The 20,062-nt window shown below is 33.6% G+C and overlaps 3 protein-coding genes across 5 annotated transcripts; all 3 read right to left on the bottom strand.

The window, feature by feature from the left end:
- Window positions 1-1,886: 1,886 nt before the first annotated feature.
- Window positions 1,887-3,614, bottom strand: LOC107889439 (uncharacterized). Its single transcript, XM_016813854.2, has one exon. It carries the CDS (start codon window positions 3,063-3,065, stop codon window positions 2,373-2,375), a length of 693 nt encoding a protein of 230 aa, XP_016669343.2. The 5' UTR covers window positions 3,066-3,614; the 3' UTR covers window positions 1,887-2,372.
- A 629-nt stretch (window positions 3,615-4,243) lies between these two features.
- LOC107890106 (protein CHROMOSOME TRANSMISSION FIDELITY 7) lies at window positions 4,244-7,448 on the bottom strand. 2 transcript variants are annotated; one of them, XM_041076649.1, is made up of 6 exons: window positions 6,958-7,400; window positions 6,613-6,877; window positions 6,267-6,362; window positions 6,094-6,162; window positions 5,493-5,827; window positions 4,244-4,694 (listed from the first exon to the last, which is right to left on the bottom strand). In XM_041076649.1, the coding sequence occupies exons 1-6, from the start codon at window positions 7,128-7,130 to the stop codon at window positions 4,553-4,555; spliced, it is 1,080 nt and encodes a 359-aa protein (XP_040932583.1). In that variant the 5' UTR covers window positions 7,131-7,400; the 3' UTR covers window positions 4,244-4,552. The 2 variants fall into 2 exon arrangements, with proteins under 2 accessions (XP_040932583.1, XP_040932584.1); XM_041076650.1 differs by lacking the exons at window positions 6,094-6,162; window positions 6,267-6,362 and having other exon boundaries at window positions 6,958-7,448.
- A 731-nt stretch (window positions 7,449-8,179) lies between these two features.
- Window positions 8,180-18,638, bottom strand: LOC107889440 (uncharacterized). Of its 2 annotated transcripts, XM_041076648.1 has the most exons (21): window positions 18,391-18,638; window positions 18,232-18,304; window positions 17,904-18,026; window positions 17,536-17,705; window positions 16,211-16,360; window positions 15,693-15,827; window positions 15,494-15,554; window positions 14,693-14,976; window positions 14,020-14,151; window positions 12,720-12,839; window positions 12,468-12,554; window positions 12,238-12,360; window positions 11,959-12,076; window positions 11,744-11,869; window positions 11,177-11,311; window positions 10,609-10,760; window positions 10,289-10,429; window positions 9,689-9,988; window positions 9,208-9,274; window positions 8,971-9,089; window positions 8,180-8,577 (listed from the first exon to the last, which is right to left on the bottom strand). In XM_041076648.1, the coding sequence occupies exons 1-20, from the start codon at window positions 18,445-18,447 to the stop codon at window positions 9,064-9,066; spliced, it is 2,580 nt and encodes an 859-aa protein (XP_040932582.1). In that variant the 5' UTR covers window positions 18,448-18,638; the 3' UTR covers window positions 8,180-8,577; window positions 8,971-9,063. The 2 variants fall into 2 exon arrangements, with proteins under 2 accessions (XP_040932582.1, XP_016669344.2); XM_016813855.2 differs by lacking the exon at window positions 9,208-9,274.
- Window positions 18,639-20,062: the final 1,424 nt, after the last annotated feature.

The raw sequence follows: 20,062 nt of genomic DNA, 5'->3' as shown, positions 1-20,062 counted from the left end.
GAATCCATCTCCTTATTATCTCTCCCTTATTGAATACTAATATCAACACATCTTCAATCAAATTAAAAAATATTCAAAAATCATGATCAAATTTCACCTTAAAACTTCAACTTCGCCAAAACCCTTTTTTATTTTAACTTATTTTTTAAATTTCTCTTTTGATTCTTTTTGCAGAAAATAGCCTTCTAGTTTGGCCCATTATTGGAAACGGAGATCGTGATTTGTTACAACAATAGGGATGATTCCATCGGTGGTACATTGGGAAGATGATCACCAAAATCAAATGGTGGATATGCTATTATTTACTTCAATTTGAGGAGGATTTCAAAATATATAGGAAAATAGATTGAGTGTTAATTTAGTTGTTATTAGTATTATTATTAGTATAAAAAGATGTGTATTTAAGTGTATTAAAGAATATTTATTATTCTATTTAAGAGTTGAGGTTATGAATAAATTTAAATATTATGTAAAAAAATTAAAATAAAAAAAATATTGGGTTGATCTCTGATTTTAATCAATGCCAGAATTTAGATTGTGAATAGCAATAGAAATTAATGGAAAATAAAAAATAAAAAAAATAAAAAGGAAGTTCAAGAAATAAAAGATTAATACATCTGTGAAAATTAATTCTGTAAATATGCCTTTAGCGGTTTTCTATAACAAAGAAATAGAAATTGAATAATGTGGTAAATTAAATGAAAGTGCATGTACTAAATTAATAAAAAAACTGAAAACTTGCTTATTATACAACCAAATTAGATGTTAAGTTTTGACTTTCTCTTTTCTTTGTATACTAATTGAAATCTACTCCTCTGATTTGATGAATTAAGAAATACTAAAATTTAAAATACAATATAAACTTATTTCCTATGAATCATATTCGGGTTTTTTTTCATATTTATATATATTTATTCCGACTTAAATCACATTGTTCTAGTTTAACTTTAGTTATTAACTTAATTATTTTATTTAATGCTTGATTCTGAATATGTATTATTTGTAATTATAATTATATTTATAAATTTTAAATATATGAAAATGATATGACCTTCTTAGAAAGGCATTGCAGGTTTTCCAAACCCCTAGTACTACTTTTTGGGTAGGCTCATTACCATAAAATTGTTTCTCTCCTTTTTCTCTTTTTTGTATTATTAGTTTTAAAATGATCGGTCATGTACCCAAATTCTCCATGGATTAGGAAATTATACAAACCCTTTCCAAACAGCCATATATTAGAAAGGTGAATCATTATTTTAGTTGTGTTGTCTCTATTTTTCTTAGATTATCACTTTAAAATAAAATTTATCTTATTTAATTATTTTAATTTTTTTAAATTTAATCACTCTAAATAAGATAATTATATGAATTAATTATCATCATTAAAAATTTCTTTTTTTTAATGGGCTGCTGATGTTGTAACACATTAGTACATTAAGTGATCGATACTTGATATTTTTTTGTTAACTTTTAACTAAAATTCAAAGACTTCTTTATAATTATTTTTAAAAAAATCCCAAATTTTAGTAAAAAAATAAAAAAAAATCATATGTTAGAATTAATATAACTAAAACAATTAATTCATACAAATTATTTTGTTTAAAATAACTAAATTAAAAAAAAATTGAAACGATTTAAATAGGATAATCTGATGTAAGAGATTCCAACACGTGCAGGTATAGGTAATGGTCATGAAAATTGTGTTCGTTATTATCTTTCATTTAAATTTAAAGCATAGTTTATTATCTACTAATACTAATCCAGTTTATTAATCCGAATTGTAGCGGATTAACCCAAGACTAATCATTTTTTTAAATGTTAAAAGATTATACAATAAAGATGTTTATAATGAAAAACATGAGGCAAAAGATATAAAGAGCAGGATAAGGATTGATATGATGATATTATTCATTCAAGTGAGAAATATTTTCCAGCGGAACCACACGCTAAACAATTAAAGCAAAAAAACAAAAGAATTTTTTTTTTAAAAAAGGTCCTATACTTATAAATAATTTTCCTTTCCATGAGAACACCATGTTCTTTTAACTTCAATTTTCCATCCCTACAAACAATAAGGGAGGATGCTACTGCAAATCATCAATTCCCTAAAAAGAAAAAAGAAAATCAAAGCTCCTATAATCCTTCCAACTATATTATATATATATATATATATATATATTCCTTTCATACTATTTTCAATTCCACCTCTTCATTCCAAAACTACATGTATGTTACGGCAAAAGCTCAACTGCGCCCAAATAATTTTCTTGTTTCAATTCAACCCCTCTCTTCGCAGGGGCTAAAAACAAATAGAAAAACATCCTTTCTACTTAAAACCAATAATAACAATCATCATCATTATAAGCCTACTTTCAATAACCGGAGCCTTTTGCGGGTCGGGCAATCGGACCGGCGTGAGACCGGAACCCGAAAGTAACGGCGTCGTAAACGCACCAATGAAAGTCGATATCTGTTCCGATAACCTTGGCCTTCTCGCACTCTTCACAAAACAAACTTTTCGATTCCCTTGCAATTCTCAGATTGGAACTTCCCAAATTCACCAAATACCTCTCTTTCTCCATCTGCAAATCCCTTACCCTCCTCTCAAATTCATCCAATCCCGTACATACCCTCGCCTCCACCAATTCACTACCCCCACCACCGCCTCGCCTCAACAACATAGCGTTCGCTGGCGGTTCCTTCTTTATCTCCGCCATCGGAGGAGACGATTCCGCGTTCTTTCCTTTCCTTGTGCGTGACCGCCGTGATCTTTTCAATACAACGAGGAAGAAACAGTCCTTTTCGTAAGAAAGCGCTGAGAAATTTATTTTCCCAGTTATAGGGAAGCGGTTGCGCGGGTTGTTGCCGTCTGCAACATAGACGGAGAATTGATGAGGCGAGATCCCGATCTTACGGCTGAGAATCGATTGGAAAGCCTTGAAATCCATGGCTGGATGAATAACGACATTCCCTATACCAGTTTCACATTCTCCATCGAAGAAAACAACCGGGAACGGAACTCCCCCTCCAGCAACAACACCACCAACGGCAGCGGCCTCCACCATGTTAATGACGTCAGCTTCAGAAGAAACTGCAAATATAAGCGGAAGAATCAGGAGTGGAAACCGAAAAAGAGTGATGAGAGAAAGAGAAAGGGGGGTTTATTATATATAAAAAGCTTGGGGGAGCAAGGGGGGGTTTAAGGGGGCAGAGGGTGAGAGTACAAAAGGGTAAATTAAAGTAAGGCGGTGAGGATCGAAAAGAAGAGGAGAGAGATACGTAAGGTGGAGATATAGACATGTATCGGGTACTCTTTTCATTTGGACGTTTTTTAATTTAGTTTAGAGAAAAACTTGGGGCTCAAGTAAAAGACGGGTTGGGATGGAGATTCTCAAAACGACGCAGTAAAACTGAAATTCATTTGTTTTATGGGATTGAAAGTCGAAATTGCCCGTCCCCCTCATGTATATCTTTCTAATGTTATTATTGTCTGCTCCAAGTACCATTGGCATCTATATGGGATTGAATTTGAAGGTCCTAAAAACGTCTTCACCCATTGGTTCGATTTTTGGTCATTTTCCGTTTGGACGTTTGTTCATCATTTTCCATCTTGGGTAAAACTTTAGTAAGTTAGAACTGAAATTGTTAATATAGTCTTGTTATTGGTTAAACATAAACTCTGCTGGGCCATCCTTGAATTTTAGTGTTAAAAAAAGAGTAGTGAATTGAATTTATTACTAAAAAGGAATGTTGCGTAGAAAAGAAGTAACAGACGCTTACACTGTCCACCCTAGTTGTTATTACGAGTAAGGTGAGAACAGTTTGATGAGTGTAATGGAATAAGATGAAACATAATGCGAATACTGGTGTTGTATGAACTATGCATTGGATGCAGCAGGTGATTTAAGAGCAAAACAATGGAGAGCTTGACATCATGGGTTTTAAATCCTATCAACCTGCTGTTCTAGTATTCAGTGGCTACGTATTACTACTATCTTACTTTTCTAAAAAAGACTCCACTCTTCGTTAGTCGGGGGGTGGTGGCGGATTGAGAATGTCAAAAAGAACACTTTTTGTGATAAAAGCTAATGCAATTGAATCCAGGTTATTTGAACCCCACCAATTGGATAAAAATATTGGCCAAGATGTCAATTCAAAAAAGAGCTTTGAATGGATTGGTCTAAGAACAATATAAACTGATTGAACCAAATTTTTAATGATGTATTTAATTGAATCAAACAGATCGATCAAACCGATAACTTTACTAATTCAACCTCCTATCCAATTCCAAAAATCTTGAATTGGATCCAAGTTCATTACAGAATCAAGCAAGATATATTTGTTCACCGGCAATAGCTAATGCCTCTTTCTCGACTGAATATTGGGGGGAAATGAATTTATACGAAAGAATTCCATCGTTAATGTGGTTCCATTAGATATTGAACCAACACGGTTAGGCTTTGGTAGCTATGTCGTCAAGATAACAACACATTCTCAACTCAAAATGGAAGAAATAAATAAATTTACTTGAATTTGGCTATATATATAATATCTAGCGGCACAAATTGCCCGTTTTATACACCAAAAAAGACCTGGTACCTATGTAGTTGGACGCCAAAGCTTGTCCATCTGAGCTTGGTTGAGAAAATGCCAGCAGAGATTTTTCAGTAACATATCCGTTGCTGAAACTTTTCCTGTAATTTACAAAACAGCATAGTCATTACAAACTGAATTGGAGCTAGAAATAGGCCTTGCAGTTCAATCACCAAATTCCGACTCAAAATTTCATGTACTGCTTCCCAAAAGCATAAAACAAAAGTAGCTACTTTCGGAGATATGACTAAGCATGCAAGACTGTTTCATTGCAATTACTATTTTCAACACTTTTAACTTCTCCACTCTGGGGAATTTGTTTGATCTTGCAGGGGATCATATAAGCATCAAAGGGATCACATAAGCATCAAATCAGCCATGTTGACAGGGATATTACAGAGTTAACCAACCAACAATGACATAAGAAATACTAGGCATTGTTGGGTTAAGATAACTTTTGCCTGCTTGAATTATGAATTTTGGCTCAATTTTAGGAAGTGCCCTGCTTGACCGCCAGAGCACAAAAAAGGAAGTGTACATCGAAAGAAGGCTACATAAGTGAACCCTTAGCATTATTTTCTAAGTCAAATCAGCTGATTTACGCATAAAAAACAACAGACTGCTATGCTCTCATCTGTTTTGAGATTATGCTAACCTAATTATTTGTTTTTGCTATTTATATATATTAACTATCTCATTGATATCCAATAATAATATCTTAGGTTATGCTTTAACTGATTCTCATTGTGATATATATTGTCAACAGAAATAAGTACAAGGCTAAAATGAGCAGGCATTCAAAATGAGTCAGTATACTGTGTAAGACACTCAAACATCACCAAAAACCAAAGCCATTTTGAAACAACAGTTTGAGTTAACTAAAATGGTCAAGGATTTACCTCACTGCTTCCAACAATTGAGTGGCAATGCCTTTTCTCCTGTTGGAGGGAGTGACCCAGATTGCTCTAATGCCACAAACAGCGTGTACTGCTTCCTTTTTACAGAGAATTGCTCCAGTGTGATTTTCATGCAATACCTCTGAAGGAGCTCTTTTTATGACTTCCCTCTCTAAAACAATTTCCCCAAACTGAAGTTTGCTTGGGTTTGACCTTCGCTTTGCTATGGCACCATCCTGTCTTTCACCAACTGGATATGAAAGAACTTCAAACGCTTCCTTTATTGGTTCTGCAACTAGACACCCAGCAATCCGTTGGGAGGAAATGAATAGGTATACCTGTAAACAGTAGAATATAAAAATTCCCAAGATTGGAGTTCATAAATTGTTGTACTTTGCAACTATTTGGACTGTAATACAGTGATATAGAAATTTATCAAATGCAAGCAACTAAGTAATAAACCAACACTATACGAAGTAAAGCAAAGCATACTGAAGTAGTTGCGGAAACTTTGGAAGAAATAAGAATCATTTACTACGACAATTAAACAGATTTTTGTGCATAGCGTGTCAAATTGCCAGTATGTAAAATGCAATCAAGCCACCTTACAAAGCTTGTGAAAAATCCAGCCCTCACCAAGTTCAGTCTCCATCATCTTTACAACCTCTTGCACCTACTAACACGACAGTATTGCAACAAAGAACCTCACAATCATCAAGTTGAAATAAATTATAAAAGATAAACCGTGTAATATTCTCAAAAACCCAAAATCTTAACCTTATTCCTCTGAGCTAGAGGATCAGAATCCAAAACCAAAATGACTCGACTTCGTTCAACATTGGGCACATGAACAACCCTCTCATTTCTCCATCCCTATAAAATGAAGCTAGAAGTCAAAAGATTCCGTGAAAATTACCATTCTTTCACTACTTTTCAAATTCTTAAAATACTCTATTAGCTTTTGGATCAGAACGAACTTCTTTTTTTGCTACTATTGTATTTATGTAAATAGCAGAGGAACAATCCTGAACTGCAGAAGACATGTTAAAAAGCACAAAGCGAAAACATAGAGAAGCTTCTTCATGTGTATATATATATAGTATTAAGCAAATTAGAGATGTACCTTGAATTGAACCCCAAGAGTGAAATTCTTGTGAAAAATGGAATGGTTCCTTTCATCAGCTTCATCCACGGGAGAATACTTGACCCCACAAATTGAACAGGCATGGAGAAGAAAATCAGATTGACCTAACTCCAAATGAAACTGTGCATAACTTCTCTTCTTATTTAGATTTCTCCCATTTGAACCACATTCATCCCTTGAAACCCTAGTCTCTGATATGGGTTTATCGAACTTGTCATCGCCAGATTCTTTTTTCTTGTCATTCCTTAAAAAGTCCCCAAAGTAAATAAAATTAAAAAAACAAAACAAAACAAAAATCCAGACTTTTTGTAGAAAAGAAAATACCCATTAAAATTTGAAGGTCTACGCGTGTAGGTGTTAACAATGGTGTGCTGACTCTTCTCCCAGGTGGCTAATTCATCGTTCTCATCATCGCTGAAAACTGGAGGTGAATTTGAGAGCTCAACCGACAGAGAAGAAGAAGGAGGCTTGAAGAAGGAATTTATTTTGGATTGCATCCTCGACCCTCTTTTGGATGATTCATCAAAATGGCATATTGGTGGAGTTTTTGACTTTTGGTTGCTGCTGAATTGGCGCTCTAAAGATTTTAAAAGATATTTTAAATTTTTATTGAAAACTTCCCGCCTGACCGGAATAGCCCCTTATGAATCTCCTATTCTCCTTTCCCTTCCCATTTTAAAATTCAAGTTTCCTATTTTAAATCCTATGAAGGTTACGTTTGGATTCATCCCATTTTTACTCTCTTCCTTTATAGTTTTACGCAAGTCGTGATCAGAAAGTAACACTGAAAGTAAGAAATTTTTATGTGAAGGATGCTGGATGAAGGGGAAAAATGCCGGAGTCAAAGGAAGCAAAGAATGAACGTCGTTTGAATATTTTTTAAGTGAGAATTTAGCGAGGGTAAAATAAAATTCTTCAAGTACCGAATTAGTAATCAGTGAAGAAAGAAAAAAATAGAAATCAACAAATTTCCCTACATAAGTCTAGAATAGAATATACCCTTAATAAGTATTCTATCGAACCAAATAATTATTTGCGTGAGCCTACAAGATAAACTTATAATGATTATCCATAACATTGAACTAAACATTCCCCTTCCCTTAAGAGTTTTGTTTGTTCAAGTAGTAGTTACAAAAATCTTTATTTTTTTTCAGTTTGTTTGGCGTAGAACATCTTTGATCAATGCAAGTGATTTTCTCCATTAATTTGTCATTGTTGATTAATTCTATCCTTATTAACTTATTCTTATTTACTCAAGAATAAAGTGAAGTAGTACAGGCTTTCATTCATGCATAACTTTAAGGTTTATTTGCAAACTTCTAGCTGCTACCAAACCAATTTTCAAATCCTTATTTTAGCAAAAAGAAATTACGAATAGGTCCAAGGTATGCTCTGTTGAATTATTATCTTATTTTTTTTTTCAAGATAACGTCAAATTAAGAAATCGTTCCGTACTTCTAAATTTTCAATTACAAAGAGTTAATATTTAAATTGAAATAAACAAAGAGAGACTGCTGCAATAGGCAGAATAAGATACTCAAGAGGATATCCGAAAATTTTACATTATAGAAAGGATGATTATAAAAAATTTCATAAGCGTCTGCTAAATCATCTACGAGGCAGGATTTCTGGTTTGATTTGGAATATGTAATCCTTGGGATCCATTTCAATGGCTTTTCCCTTGGACTGCAGGCTGGCTGCTATATCTATGTTTTTCAAATATACAATGCATGACCTCATCCTACAACCACGTGGTGTAATCAACAATTTCCCCTCTAACCACCATTAAAATTACAAACAACCAAAGCAGGGCCCTTACCAACGTCGGATTAGCTGAACCAGCATTTTCATCAATATTCCTTCCACTTGATTCATTTTCCCTTTTTGTGCTTGCTTTCTGCTTAGACCCGATCCCAAACCCTCAAAGGGGTAAATGCCTTTTTGCTGCTTGAAACAGGAATGTGAAAGATATTAAAGACCTTTTTCTTTTTGAAGTTACAATAGTTCCCCAATAGAATCAATTATTTACAAGCATCATTACTATTAACTTCAAATAATTGGATTCAGACAACAATCTATAGCACTAATCTTAGATATTCTTAAGCCTCTTTTGTCTTGTTTAACCTTTCCATCACATGAAAATCTCTCCTTTTGTTGCACAAATTTTTGTTAGAAACTATGTTATCTGGCTTCATTTTTCCTTAACTAACTGCATCGAACACATTTTTGAACAAGGGTTTGGAGGTATAATCTTCAAAATAGATGAAAAACTTTTACAAAATAAAAAATTGAGTTGTATCAAAATAATAATGATAGAAGAAAATAAAATATACTCACAGTGCCCAAAGTTCATTGGATAATCAGCCAGCTGGTGATGTACTAGTAACCACCTTTAATTGTTCAAATGAACATTGAAATCTGTGCCTTCCTTCAAGGGTCATCTTGACTTCTGAAGACTACAGTAACAATAGAAAAGAGACCAAAGACATGAATTAATCACACAACATGAGAACCACGGAGTTCTATAATTTAAGTTAATTTGCAGTGCCTTGTCCAAAGGATTAACTAAAGCACCATTTATTTTCAAAGCCATATGGCTGTCAAAAGGTACTAGGCAGACAGATCTAGTAGGAAGCAGACCCAGCAGGGAAAAAAGTTGTAACGTCATAAATTGCCAAAATCGGATGAAAAAGGGCATATCCAACGAAGAAGTTATACTCTTTCATCATTTAATGAAATCTTGAAGTCCATAGGATTAGAAGAGCATACTTGACCAAGTAATGCAAACCAAAGACCTAAAACAAAATGTGCTTTTGGCAGAAATCATATTCATATACAGAAACTGAACAATGGGATTGACACATCAACAATCAATGTTACTGAGCACAGGATGCATGATAAACAAATAAAAGTATAAATGCTAAAAGGATCCCAGAGGCTAGAATTTTAGTGAAATTTCAGTCATGATTAACACAAACAAGATTCATCCATACTTTTTGCTTCTTTGCTTATAAAAATATTTTTAGAAGGAACAATGCATGATACAAAACCATACCTGTAAAGAAGCTATGCTTTGCAAAATTGAGCTGACCTCTGTTCTGAATAAAGAAATAATTTTCTGAACTTTAATGTCCTTGTACATTAATAGTAGCAGAGAAATAGTTGCATTTATCCGACTGAGACTGTCAGTGGCATATCTTGTAGAGGTATCAGATGGAAGCGACAAATTACTGTCAGTTAAAAATGAACCAATTACATCCAATACAAGCTTCAGAATCCTGTTACTCCTATCAAACAAGAAAAAGCATGGTAGAAGGTAATAACGCCATGTGCGAACATCATCTTCTGGAATACACTGCATAAATCAAAAGAAATTTGGCAACTAGAATCAAGAAAACAAAGTAGTCTACAGAGACAACATGATGATGCACAGAATTTTTATTTGCTGGTTTCCCTTTCACTCCTGGTAGGAGTTAGCAAATTCAAGCATAGATGCACAAAAAACAAGAACTAAGTAAGAACAATTTATAGTACTTAGGATCAATATAAAGGCAAGAGGATGACCAACAGAAAAACTAAAAATGCGAAATATAACAAGATAGCAGATAAGAAACATGTGAAGAATTTAAGTCGAAGGCAAATGCTGACAACTTACATGCACAACATCCATAAGATATCCGGGAAGGAAATTGCTTAGAGCAATTATACTTTGTTCAGAAAGCCTAGTGGGTTTAGAGTCCAGCACAATGAGCACTCTCAACATTGTACATGCATTGTCAAGAGGTGGTTGCAACAACTGTAAAAGGTTACATTACCACTGTCAAGCATTCTGACTTGCAGATAAATTTTTAAGGAAAGGGACCAAATGGAAAATGAGAAACAACTCATCCAACATATCAAAAACTTGGATAAACCCTAGGCTACGGGAACAAGGAAATAACTGAAAAGAAGATGCAAGCAGTTCAGTCAACTTACTATCAAGCCAATGATTGCTTTATCTAGTATTTGTAAAACAACAGAACTATCACCCATCTGTGACAAGTATGAGCAAAGCACGCTGGTGAGAGACTTAAAAGCTCCATGATTTGAAACCTTCACATCACTTTCTCTAACAGGATCTATATTTTCTGCAAATAGGAAATCCCATTGAGATAGATATCAAATAATGATAAAGTAAAATCACAAGTAAAACTATAAAAGTATCAAAACAGAACAGAGTGTAGCAATCAATTATTCCCCTATAAGCACTTGCACCATGATGCACCTTATTCCCCGCTCATAGAAAGAGGAGTTTTAGGAGCAACCAAATCAATAGAATCTAAAGGGCCAACTCTCTGTAGTTAGGAAGTAAAAACATTTTACAAAACCATCCTATTGTGTAGCAGGCTATTATGAACTTACAAGATACAAATTTACAAGCATATGCACCATAAAGGGTTAAGTTAAAAGATACCCAAAATATTTAAATTTGTTGAAAAGACAAAATAAAAGAGCCAAGTGATATAACCAACAAAATTGGAAAGTGAAGGTAGTTCTGAAATACCAGGGAAAACTTTGAAACGAGATAGTAAAGTCATGAAGAAGCTGATGTGGTCAGCAATTTGGATGTGTCCAGCTTTGTAGGCAGCATGCAGAACCTCTAAAATGCGGAAAGATACAAATGGCTCCAATTGAGGACCTGAAATATACAGAGGAAAATGAAGATAATAGAAGACATTATATGTCAAACAGAGAAAATGTAGCTTTGCTATTTTAAGTATCTCCTTACCAAATTTACAATAAGATCATCCACCAAAAGGCCAAAAGAAGGTGCCGGCAACATCCAGCAGCACAAATGTCCAAATGGACAACTCACTTCTTTTGTCTTTTACTAAAACAAAATAATAATGTCTCTAAATTATATGTCAACTTTCCATTTCGGGTTACCTTAAAAAAACCACTTGCCATTTTGGGACGTCTGAAACCGTCATCTTTCTTTTTTGAAAACCTCAAATTTTTTATCTTTTTGGTATTGGATTCAGATTAAAAAATATGAAGGTTTTGAAATTATAAAAGTATAAAATTTTAATATAAAAGACCTAAAACAAACAAATCATAAAAAAACACTTACACAGGCAACATAAAGCTACTGATTTCAGAAAAAGACCACTCAAGTTAGAGAAATAATAAAGGCAACAGATAGACAACTCCTGACAATCCCTAGGAAGTCTCATGAAAGGACCATAGTATATGTTTCCTGCAAACAAAGAAATGAAATGACAGGTCAATTCTAAAGTAGGTAAGTTTGTTTCATCAACTAAAGTTTCGGCAAAAATTAACTTATACCTTCTTCACATGTGCTGTAAAACTCACTGAGTGCAAATTGAGTATTTTCATATTCCCAAAAAAGAAAAGAGTTTGAACCAGAAAATTGCCCAAGACGAAGAAGAAGGCGCAAGACAACCTAAGGTGCAAGAAAAATAGTTACTCGTGTTTTGAGGACTCACAACAAAGTGGATCATTGGTTAAGATGATTATAAACGATGATCAAACTTTTCAACTTCAACAATTTTGTCCACCATCTAACCATGTTAGTGAAGCTCATAAAGTAAAATAGGTTAATACCTGAGAAGAGGATGGTTGTCTATCACCAAGTAGCATTAACAACAAGGGCAGCTCTCTTATCCAAACAGTCTGAAAGTCTAATACCACAGTATCACTTGCTTCAGTATAGTGCTTATCTCCATTCTGTTATTTAAAAAATAGTACTAGACTTAATTTTCAGATGATGCAAATGAGGTCCAAAGTAGGAGTTGCCTTTTAGTGACACTTAAAATGTATCGAATTGAGCTTACAGGAATTAACATTTCTTCAATCATGGACAGGCAAGCCAATTTAAGTGAAGACTCTGGATTGCAACCCTTGAATGTCTGAGTAAATGACTGCAACAAAGTTTTTAATGGTTATTTTCTTAAGACCTATGAAACAAACACCTTGAACTATATGGCCAACAAAACTGGAGGGAAAAAAAAAAGCCAAGCCCAGAAAACAAGAGAAAAACTAATCAACATAATGTACTTAAACAGTGCTCTCAAAATAAAACCAACCTCAAGAATGCGTGACTGCCAACAAGTTTCCACTTCTGATGCAAGTTTGGGAATGAAAGGAAGCAATGAAGATACATGCTTTTCCCATGCTGCTTTACCAGAACGTGTGCTACAACAAATCTACAGGATGCAAGTTATCAGAAGCAATTCTATAAAGACTGCACTCCATAACATAAAATGAGTCTTATAGTTGAAGAGCATCAAAATACTTTAAGAACCTTTAAACTAATTCAGAGAAGTATGATGATAAAATAAAATTTGAAATTATTGCGTAATTTAAAATGCAAAGCTAATAATCCGAGGAAAATTGTTCTCAGGTAGACAATAGATTTTTAAATCAAACCTAGAAAGCAAAAAAAAAGAGAAAAAGAAAAAGAGTAACTAGCTAGAAATACTTCCTTAGCCACTAAAATTTCTCTGACTTCAACCACAGAAATCCTATTCCAATTTTCAATGATCCCAACCTTTCCAAGAACTATTCCAAACAATTCCCTACTACAATCTACAATCAGACCTTTGAATTGCTGAATTTTGAAAGATCATGAACAGGAAAAAATTGATCTCCAAGAAATCGCAATGACTATGTTATGTGCCAATTGCAAAGTATGGGACTTGGACCCCACATAGGAAAGTAAGGGATTTCCTAGTGGGGCTTATATGGACCTAGGCTCTCCAACCTCTAGCTTTTGGGGTGTGGTTCTCCAAACATCCGTATCAATTGGTATCAGAGCCAACCATCATGTTTCTCAGTTGCAATCGTGTGGCGTGGGTGGTGATGCTGGCATTGCAGTGTTTGCCCGAGGATAGATTAAGCTAGAATAAAGCTAGCCCGCGTGGGCGCCGGGGCTGCAGAGCGTGGTAGATTTTTATGTGCCAATTGCAAGGCGTGGGACTTGGATCCCACATAGGAAAGTAAGGAATTTCCTAGTGGAGCTCATATGGACCTAGGCTCTCCAACCTCAATAGCCAGCTTTTGAGGTTTGGTTCTCCAAAGGTCCATATCAGACTATTAACCAAGTTTTAATGCAAGGCACATATCCATCATAATTGTGATATGGTATGAAAAAAATGAAGACACCCTCTCTCAACACCCTAATTGTTCTCTTTACCTTCCAGTATGAAGCTACAGTGGGTACAAAACCTTTTGAATCTTAAGAATTCATAAGTTGGATCAAAACCTTGTTTTTTAAGAAAAAAAACCATTACATGATCTTTAAACTTGAGAGTTTACTTTTACTTCAATGAGCAAGTTCAGAAAGAAACCAGATAAAGGAATGCAAGAGGGTTTCAAGAAGCCAACCGTGCCGAGTAGTGCATTCTCTATAAACTCGAGAAATTTCTCAAACACATTTGCAGAAGGGCAGATCCATCCCCGGAGGTGCAAAAATATCTCCGTTATGACAATGTTCAGGATAAAATATCTATCATCCTCCTAAATTCAAAATATAAAAGGATCAGTTGCAACAAGATTAAGGAAAAATCAACAACAGTTTCTAAAGAAATCATGTAATGGTTAGGGTTACTCTCACACACGCATATCAAGAAGGAACAGGGGAGAGGGCAAGATACATGGTTCTCAATTCTACTGGTCAACAACAGGGGTTGATCAAAAGCCATATTACTCAATGAGATATTTTTTCTACACAGGCAATTGTTTTTTCTTTTCAAAAGCCTCAACATAACAATGATAGTATTGGATATGCAGAGAAGGAAAAGACAGCAACAGTCATAAAACATAATCTAAGATACCAACTGAAGCATTAGTCTATAGAATGCAAGATACATCACCATCCAACAGAACTCAAAATTGTTCATCTTTTTGTTTTATTACTGCTAAAACGAAATGGGTTGACTGAATGTTTTCCTTACACAAGAGATTGGAAAGAAATTAAGATGTATTTGTTAAGAGACAAAAGATAAGAAAGGCCATTGGAAAGCCAAACAAAGATTTGGAAATCATGTTAAGGAGATACCTTCACAGAAAGGTGGTGTTTTGGATAAAGGGGAAATGCTCCCAATAACTTCTTTGACAAGGGTGATGAGAGAGTTTGATTGCATATTGACTCAGGTGCCACTTCATGAGTACCATAAATAAAAAATCTTACAGCAATATCTATGCTTTGAAGCATGGATAATATACAATCAAATGATTGTGCATCCAGTTGTGGCATAGAAATGAGCAATGGAATAAAATCTTGGAAACAGTTTATTAGAACTAGCACAAGCTCCTTTAGTTTCTTGATAATGGTAGAGAACCCTACAGGAACAAAAATAAAGTCATTAATACAACCAGAGCATGCCAGCATGGTTTTCTTCACCTCCTAATTAAAACAAAAAAAGCTGAAAAGAAAAGAACAAAATAACAAAGTTGACAAAATTTGGAGCAGAGTATGTAGCGGGGGAAAAAGAGAGTTTAGCGGGGCAAGGTTAAGAAACTTTGCAATTTACACTACTTATTATTACAATAATGAAGAAAACACACTCCTCAACTCTGATTGTTAGATAGAGAAGTCACCTAACTCCTTAGGAAGAGCTGGCAGCAAATGCACAATTTAATACTTTAAATAACAAACAGAAATTGAAGCCCAAAAAAACCTAATAATTAAAAAAAAAATTGGGGGGGAGGGGGGGGGAATTGCACAAGGCATAAACACAGAAACCAGACCATACACTTTCCAATTAATTGTAACCATCATTCATTTAGTGGAATAGAAAACCAACACAAAGGAGAAAAAAAGTGTAATGAAGACAGGGTGCATTAAGATTTTACATACCAGTATTTGCTGTTGGTGCATCAGGCTCAAAAGCATGTATCATCCTGTCTCCTGAAATACCCTAAGATATTTAATGGAAAATAAATACAGACATTAGAAGCTGGTATCATTACAGACAAAGAACCACCTCATGTTTTTGTTTGCCAAAATAATAGAGCCAAGAAAGATGGTATACACAAGATTGACAATAGGAACATACCTTTTCAGATTCTGGCTTTTTGCTTGGCAACAGTGACAGGCAGCGGACTAACCCTGAAAGAGTAGTTCTGAGCTTTCCCTTGTCTTCTACATAATACTGGTTTTTCCTTAAAATATCTTCATAGCTCTGAAGAATCTGGTCATGAAACAACCAACTAAGAAACACAAACATGAATATATATATAAAACAATAAGAAACAATTACTCAAATTAATTCAGAATGGGATATCACCATCCTAAATAAAAAAAGTTCAGGAAAAAAAAAAGGAAATACGACTACAGAGAATAAGGACTGGCTATATCACAATTTTAAAAGATCATCACTTAATTTTATCTTGAAAACTCAATAATACCCTGTTCCAATGAAACCAAAAAAGCTTCATATCTGATATTATTAAGTATCAACGTGACTTTTCTTTTCTGCACTATATATTAATTCCTTTAACAAACTTCTTGTTTTACCGAAGCCAATAAAAATATAATAATTGCAATGATTAAAAAAATGACTAAATTATGTACCTTCTCAGCATATAATGAAAAGCAAGGAGGATAGTATTGCACAACAAGATCAAAAAATTTGAAAGCCATCAAGCGGATGTCAATTGCTAAATTTGTCATTGCATTGAAAATATATGTCATCAATAAGGAGATGAGAAGTCCTTGATTATCCTGGAAAAGAAAAGCCAAAACCTATTGTCAGTTAAATGGACAAGAATAATCACTATAAAAATAATAAATGGAGAAAATAGGTACAGCCATATCTTAACTCACAGGACAACAAATGAAGCACATGTAGAAAAGATGGTAGCAGAAAGAAACTCGGGCAGGATTATTTTCTAAAAGATATATATGTATATGTATACGACAAACACGTACATATATACATACATATGAAATCAAGTATTGATCCTAAGAACAATAATCTGGTTTAAGCATACACTTAAAAATGATAATAATTCCTTCGCCTTAAACAGCATTCCACCCTGAGCCACGTTTGAACTATGAGAGTAATTTCACACCTTAAGAGACACATCAGCATACAAAAAAGAATACCAAACTTATGGACAAACAAAAATAGCAAACCCACTTAGCATTTCTCCAGCATGTTTTGGTGTTGTGAAGGTGTGTACCATGCTTGTGCCTTTGCACTAGACAACAAAAGCACCTTAAGACACTTTTGGGCAAGGCCCATTTGATCAGGCACATCCCTGCTGCACCTAAGCATGCTGTCTTGTAAAGCTTTAGGCATAGAAAAAGCCCAGTTGATCGAAGTTCTCTTTGTTTTCTTTTATTTTTCACTTTTCTTAGATATATATTTACTTGTAAGAAAGGCATAGCATCTAAATTTATACTTTTCAATATTTTAGTATTCAACTATAGACATGAACCATAAGGAAATCACACAAATTGACTAATAAAAAAATTGCATATTTTGTAGATACACTAGACCAAACTTTAGAGTTTATTATATGTCTTAAGCTTTATACACACACACACACATAAAAAACTCACATACATACATACATATCATTCTTTACTTCACTTAGGCTAGAGCCTTTTTTGCACCTTGTGCCTAAGGCAATATAAGAGTTCTACTACCTAGAGTGCGCTTTGTGCCCTTGACAACTCTGGCTCGTTTATAAAACAATATAAGCTAGTCTAAACCAGCCCTTTAAATATTTAATAAATAACACCAAAAGCTAAAGCATAAAGATATCTGCATCACCAGAATTTCTACCGAATAATATAAGCATGTAGCAATACACCATCATGGAAAACTTAATCTTGAAAGTAAACACCAGCTTGAATTTAAGAGCAAACAAACAAAAGGGAAAGAAAAAAACCTCAGCACAACCAGGGAAAATTTCAGACTTAAACAGTTGATATAACGCTTCTCTAACTACTTTATCATCATCACTTATCCGCTCCCGCAGTTTCTCTATAACTGCATATCTGTGCAGCCTCAACTCTGCTGGATGATTAAGGACTAAATCCTTGATTCCCATTAATGCATCTTCAAGGAGAAGAAAACTCATATAAAGAACAATTTATGGATCTCAAATACAAACACAGATTCATAAATTATACTCAATGAACAAATCATCTAAAATCTAAAAGAAAAAGTTTATTCATGAATCACAAATTAGAAAACAAATAATGCAATCGAACAATAAAAAGGCTGTAATTCTTTAAAATCATAAAAAAAAAGTACCCCTTCGAACTTTGGCGTTATGATGAGATGTTTGCTGAAGAAGTTCTTTCAAAGTCAATCCTTTCTTACTCACAGCTAAACCTTCCTTGTTTGTTGCCACACTCTGCTCAGGAAGTACAATTGCTGCTCTCGCAATACACATAATAGCAAATTTCGATCAATCAGATCCCCATAAAGCTAACAATAATGCTTTTCGAGATTATAACTAAGAATTTTTTGTAGCAAAAGAAGTGTTTCAAATTCCACTAATTACTTTTTCCAGCTAAACATATTGTCTCCCTAATTCAAAAGTAAAAATATGATAACAGATTAAATTATTAACCCTCACCTTTGGATTTAATTTCAGTATTTGTGGCATTCTTCGGTGGAGGCAATTTCCTGCCTAGCTTTCTCTTTATTTTCTGTAAATAAACTCAAATAAATACTTTTTTTAAATAGTAACGAGTAATACAAGAAAACAGAAAGGAAGCATTAGCAGTAGAATTACTTTGAAATCTATGCCTTTCTTTTGCTGCTTCTTTGAAGAAGCCTTCGAACGCACCATTTTACTACACCAATAGACGTAAAATCACAGTACTTCGCATAAATGAAAAAAGGGGGGAAGGATGTTAACGAAATTCGTCAAGTTTTAGCAAAATATTTGCGTTTGCTTTCCGATAATGAACAGTAACACAAACAACGAACCTGGTTTCCAGGTTCTGGTTTATAGGTCAATCGCCAGTAAGGGTTTAGGCATCTGATAAAACCCCTTTCAAAGTCTCTTATTTATTTTCTTGTAATCGGCCCAAAAGCCCAACAATTCGACCAATTACGTTTATGGGCTTTTCTTTTTGAGGTAATTTGAGTAGGCCATTCTTTTCGAGTGAAAGAATTAATATATCATTAGAGTAGCTATTTTTAATAATAGGTGAAAATAGCATCATGTTGACATGTAATAATATTATATTAGATATTAGAAATACTATAATTTAATGAAATTAACTATTATTTAATTAAAATTAAAATTTTAAATTTTGAAAAATACAAAAATTTTAAAGGATCAAACTAGATTTATTCTTGTGTAGTCAATATCTCATTTATAGAAAATCATTAATTTTTACATGTTTAAGATATTGTATTAATCAGGAATAACAGTTCTATTATGACAAAAAGAAAAAGAAATGAAACCGCGATACTATTTTTTTTTTCAATAATCAGAAGAATAATAACAAAAAATGAGCAAAGTTGTCAAAAAAATTGACAAAAACAACGGTTCTAGTCTGGCCACGTCAGCATCATTTACCATGTCAACATAATTAATAATGAAACTAGTTAATTGACAATTTCTATTAACAATTTTTTTGTCATTAAAGGTTTAATAAAGTGAAATTTTTAAGAGTTTAATTACTTTTATTTACTTTTTAACCCTTACAAAAAATAAATAGATTTGAATTGAATTTTATTACTTTAATTAACCAATTTTTTAAAAATTTTAATGCATTTAAAGAAATCACTAAACACTCTAAAAATTAAAATAAATTCAATGCTGATCTATTGAATTCAAATAATTCTAGTTTATTATTTTTTAATAAACTAGAATTATTTATTTATTTATTCTTATTAGTAGTATCTTTTCCAAAAAGAACCAAAAAAAAAAACTTATTATTTTAAACTGAAAACCAAGTTAAGCTATTGCCTTAATTAAAATAATACTATGATTGGATTGGAATTATCCATTGGCTTTGTAGAAACATATATGATGATGGACTCATGAAGCATCCTACTTCCGCCATAATTTACAACCTCAAGCAGCACCTTTCTTCCTTCCCGTTGGACGAATACCCCTGCAATTATGTACTTACTCGGTTGCCTCTCTCCCTATATATCATTGCTTTCCGACATACTTGCAACATGTTTTTTGCCTTTATGGTTTTCGGTCCATTTGTCCAATCTAGTATTGTCTCCCGAATAACTTGTTGATTTTAATTCATCAGAAAAAAATATAAACAAATAACAAAGAATCCAATTCATAATTCGAAAAGAGTTAATGTCAATCCAGAAATCTGTTGCATCCATCCTTGTGGCAAACCTCTTATGATGTAGAGTTTTAGTTGGGAAGAACAAGGAGGAGTTGAGACAGAGAGACATGGATATTGTTGTTTGTTTCGGTGGGGCGACAA

Source organism: Gossypium hirsutum, chromosome A09, assembly GCF_007990345.1.
Source record: "Gossypium hirsutum isolate 1008001.06 chromosome A09, Gossypium_hirsutum_v2.1, whole genome shotgun sequence".
NCBI classification, from domain to species: Eukaryota; Viridiplantae; Streptophyta; class Magnoliopsida; order Malvales; family Malvaceae; genus Gossypium; species Gossypium hirsutum.
This window is presented reverse-complemented; position numbering and strand designations above follow the sequence as displayed.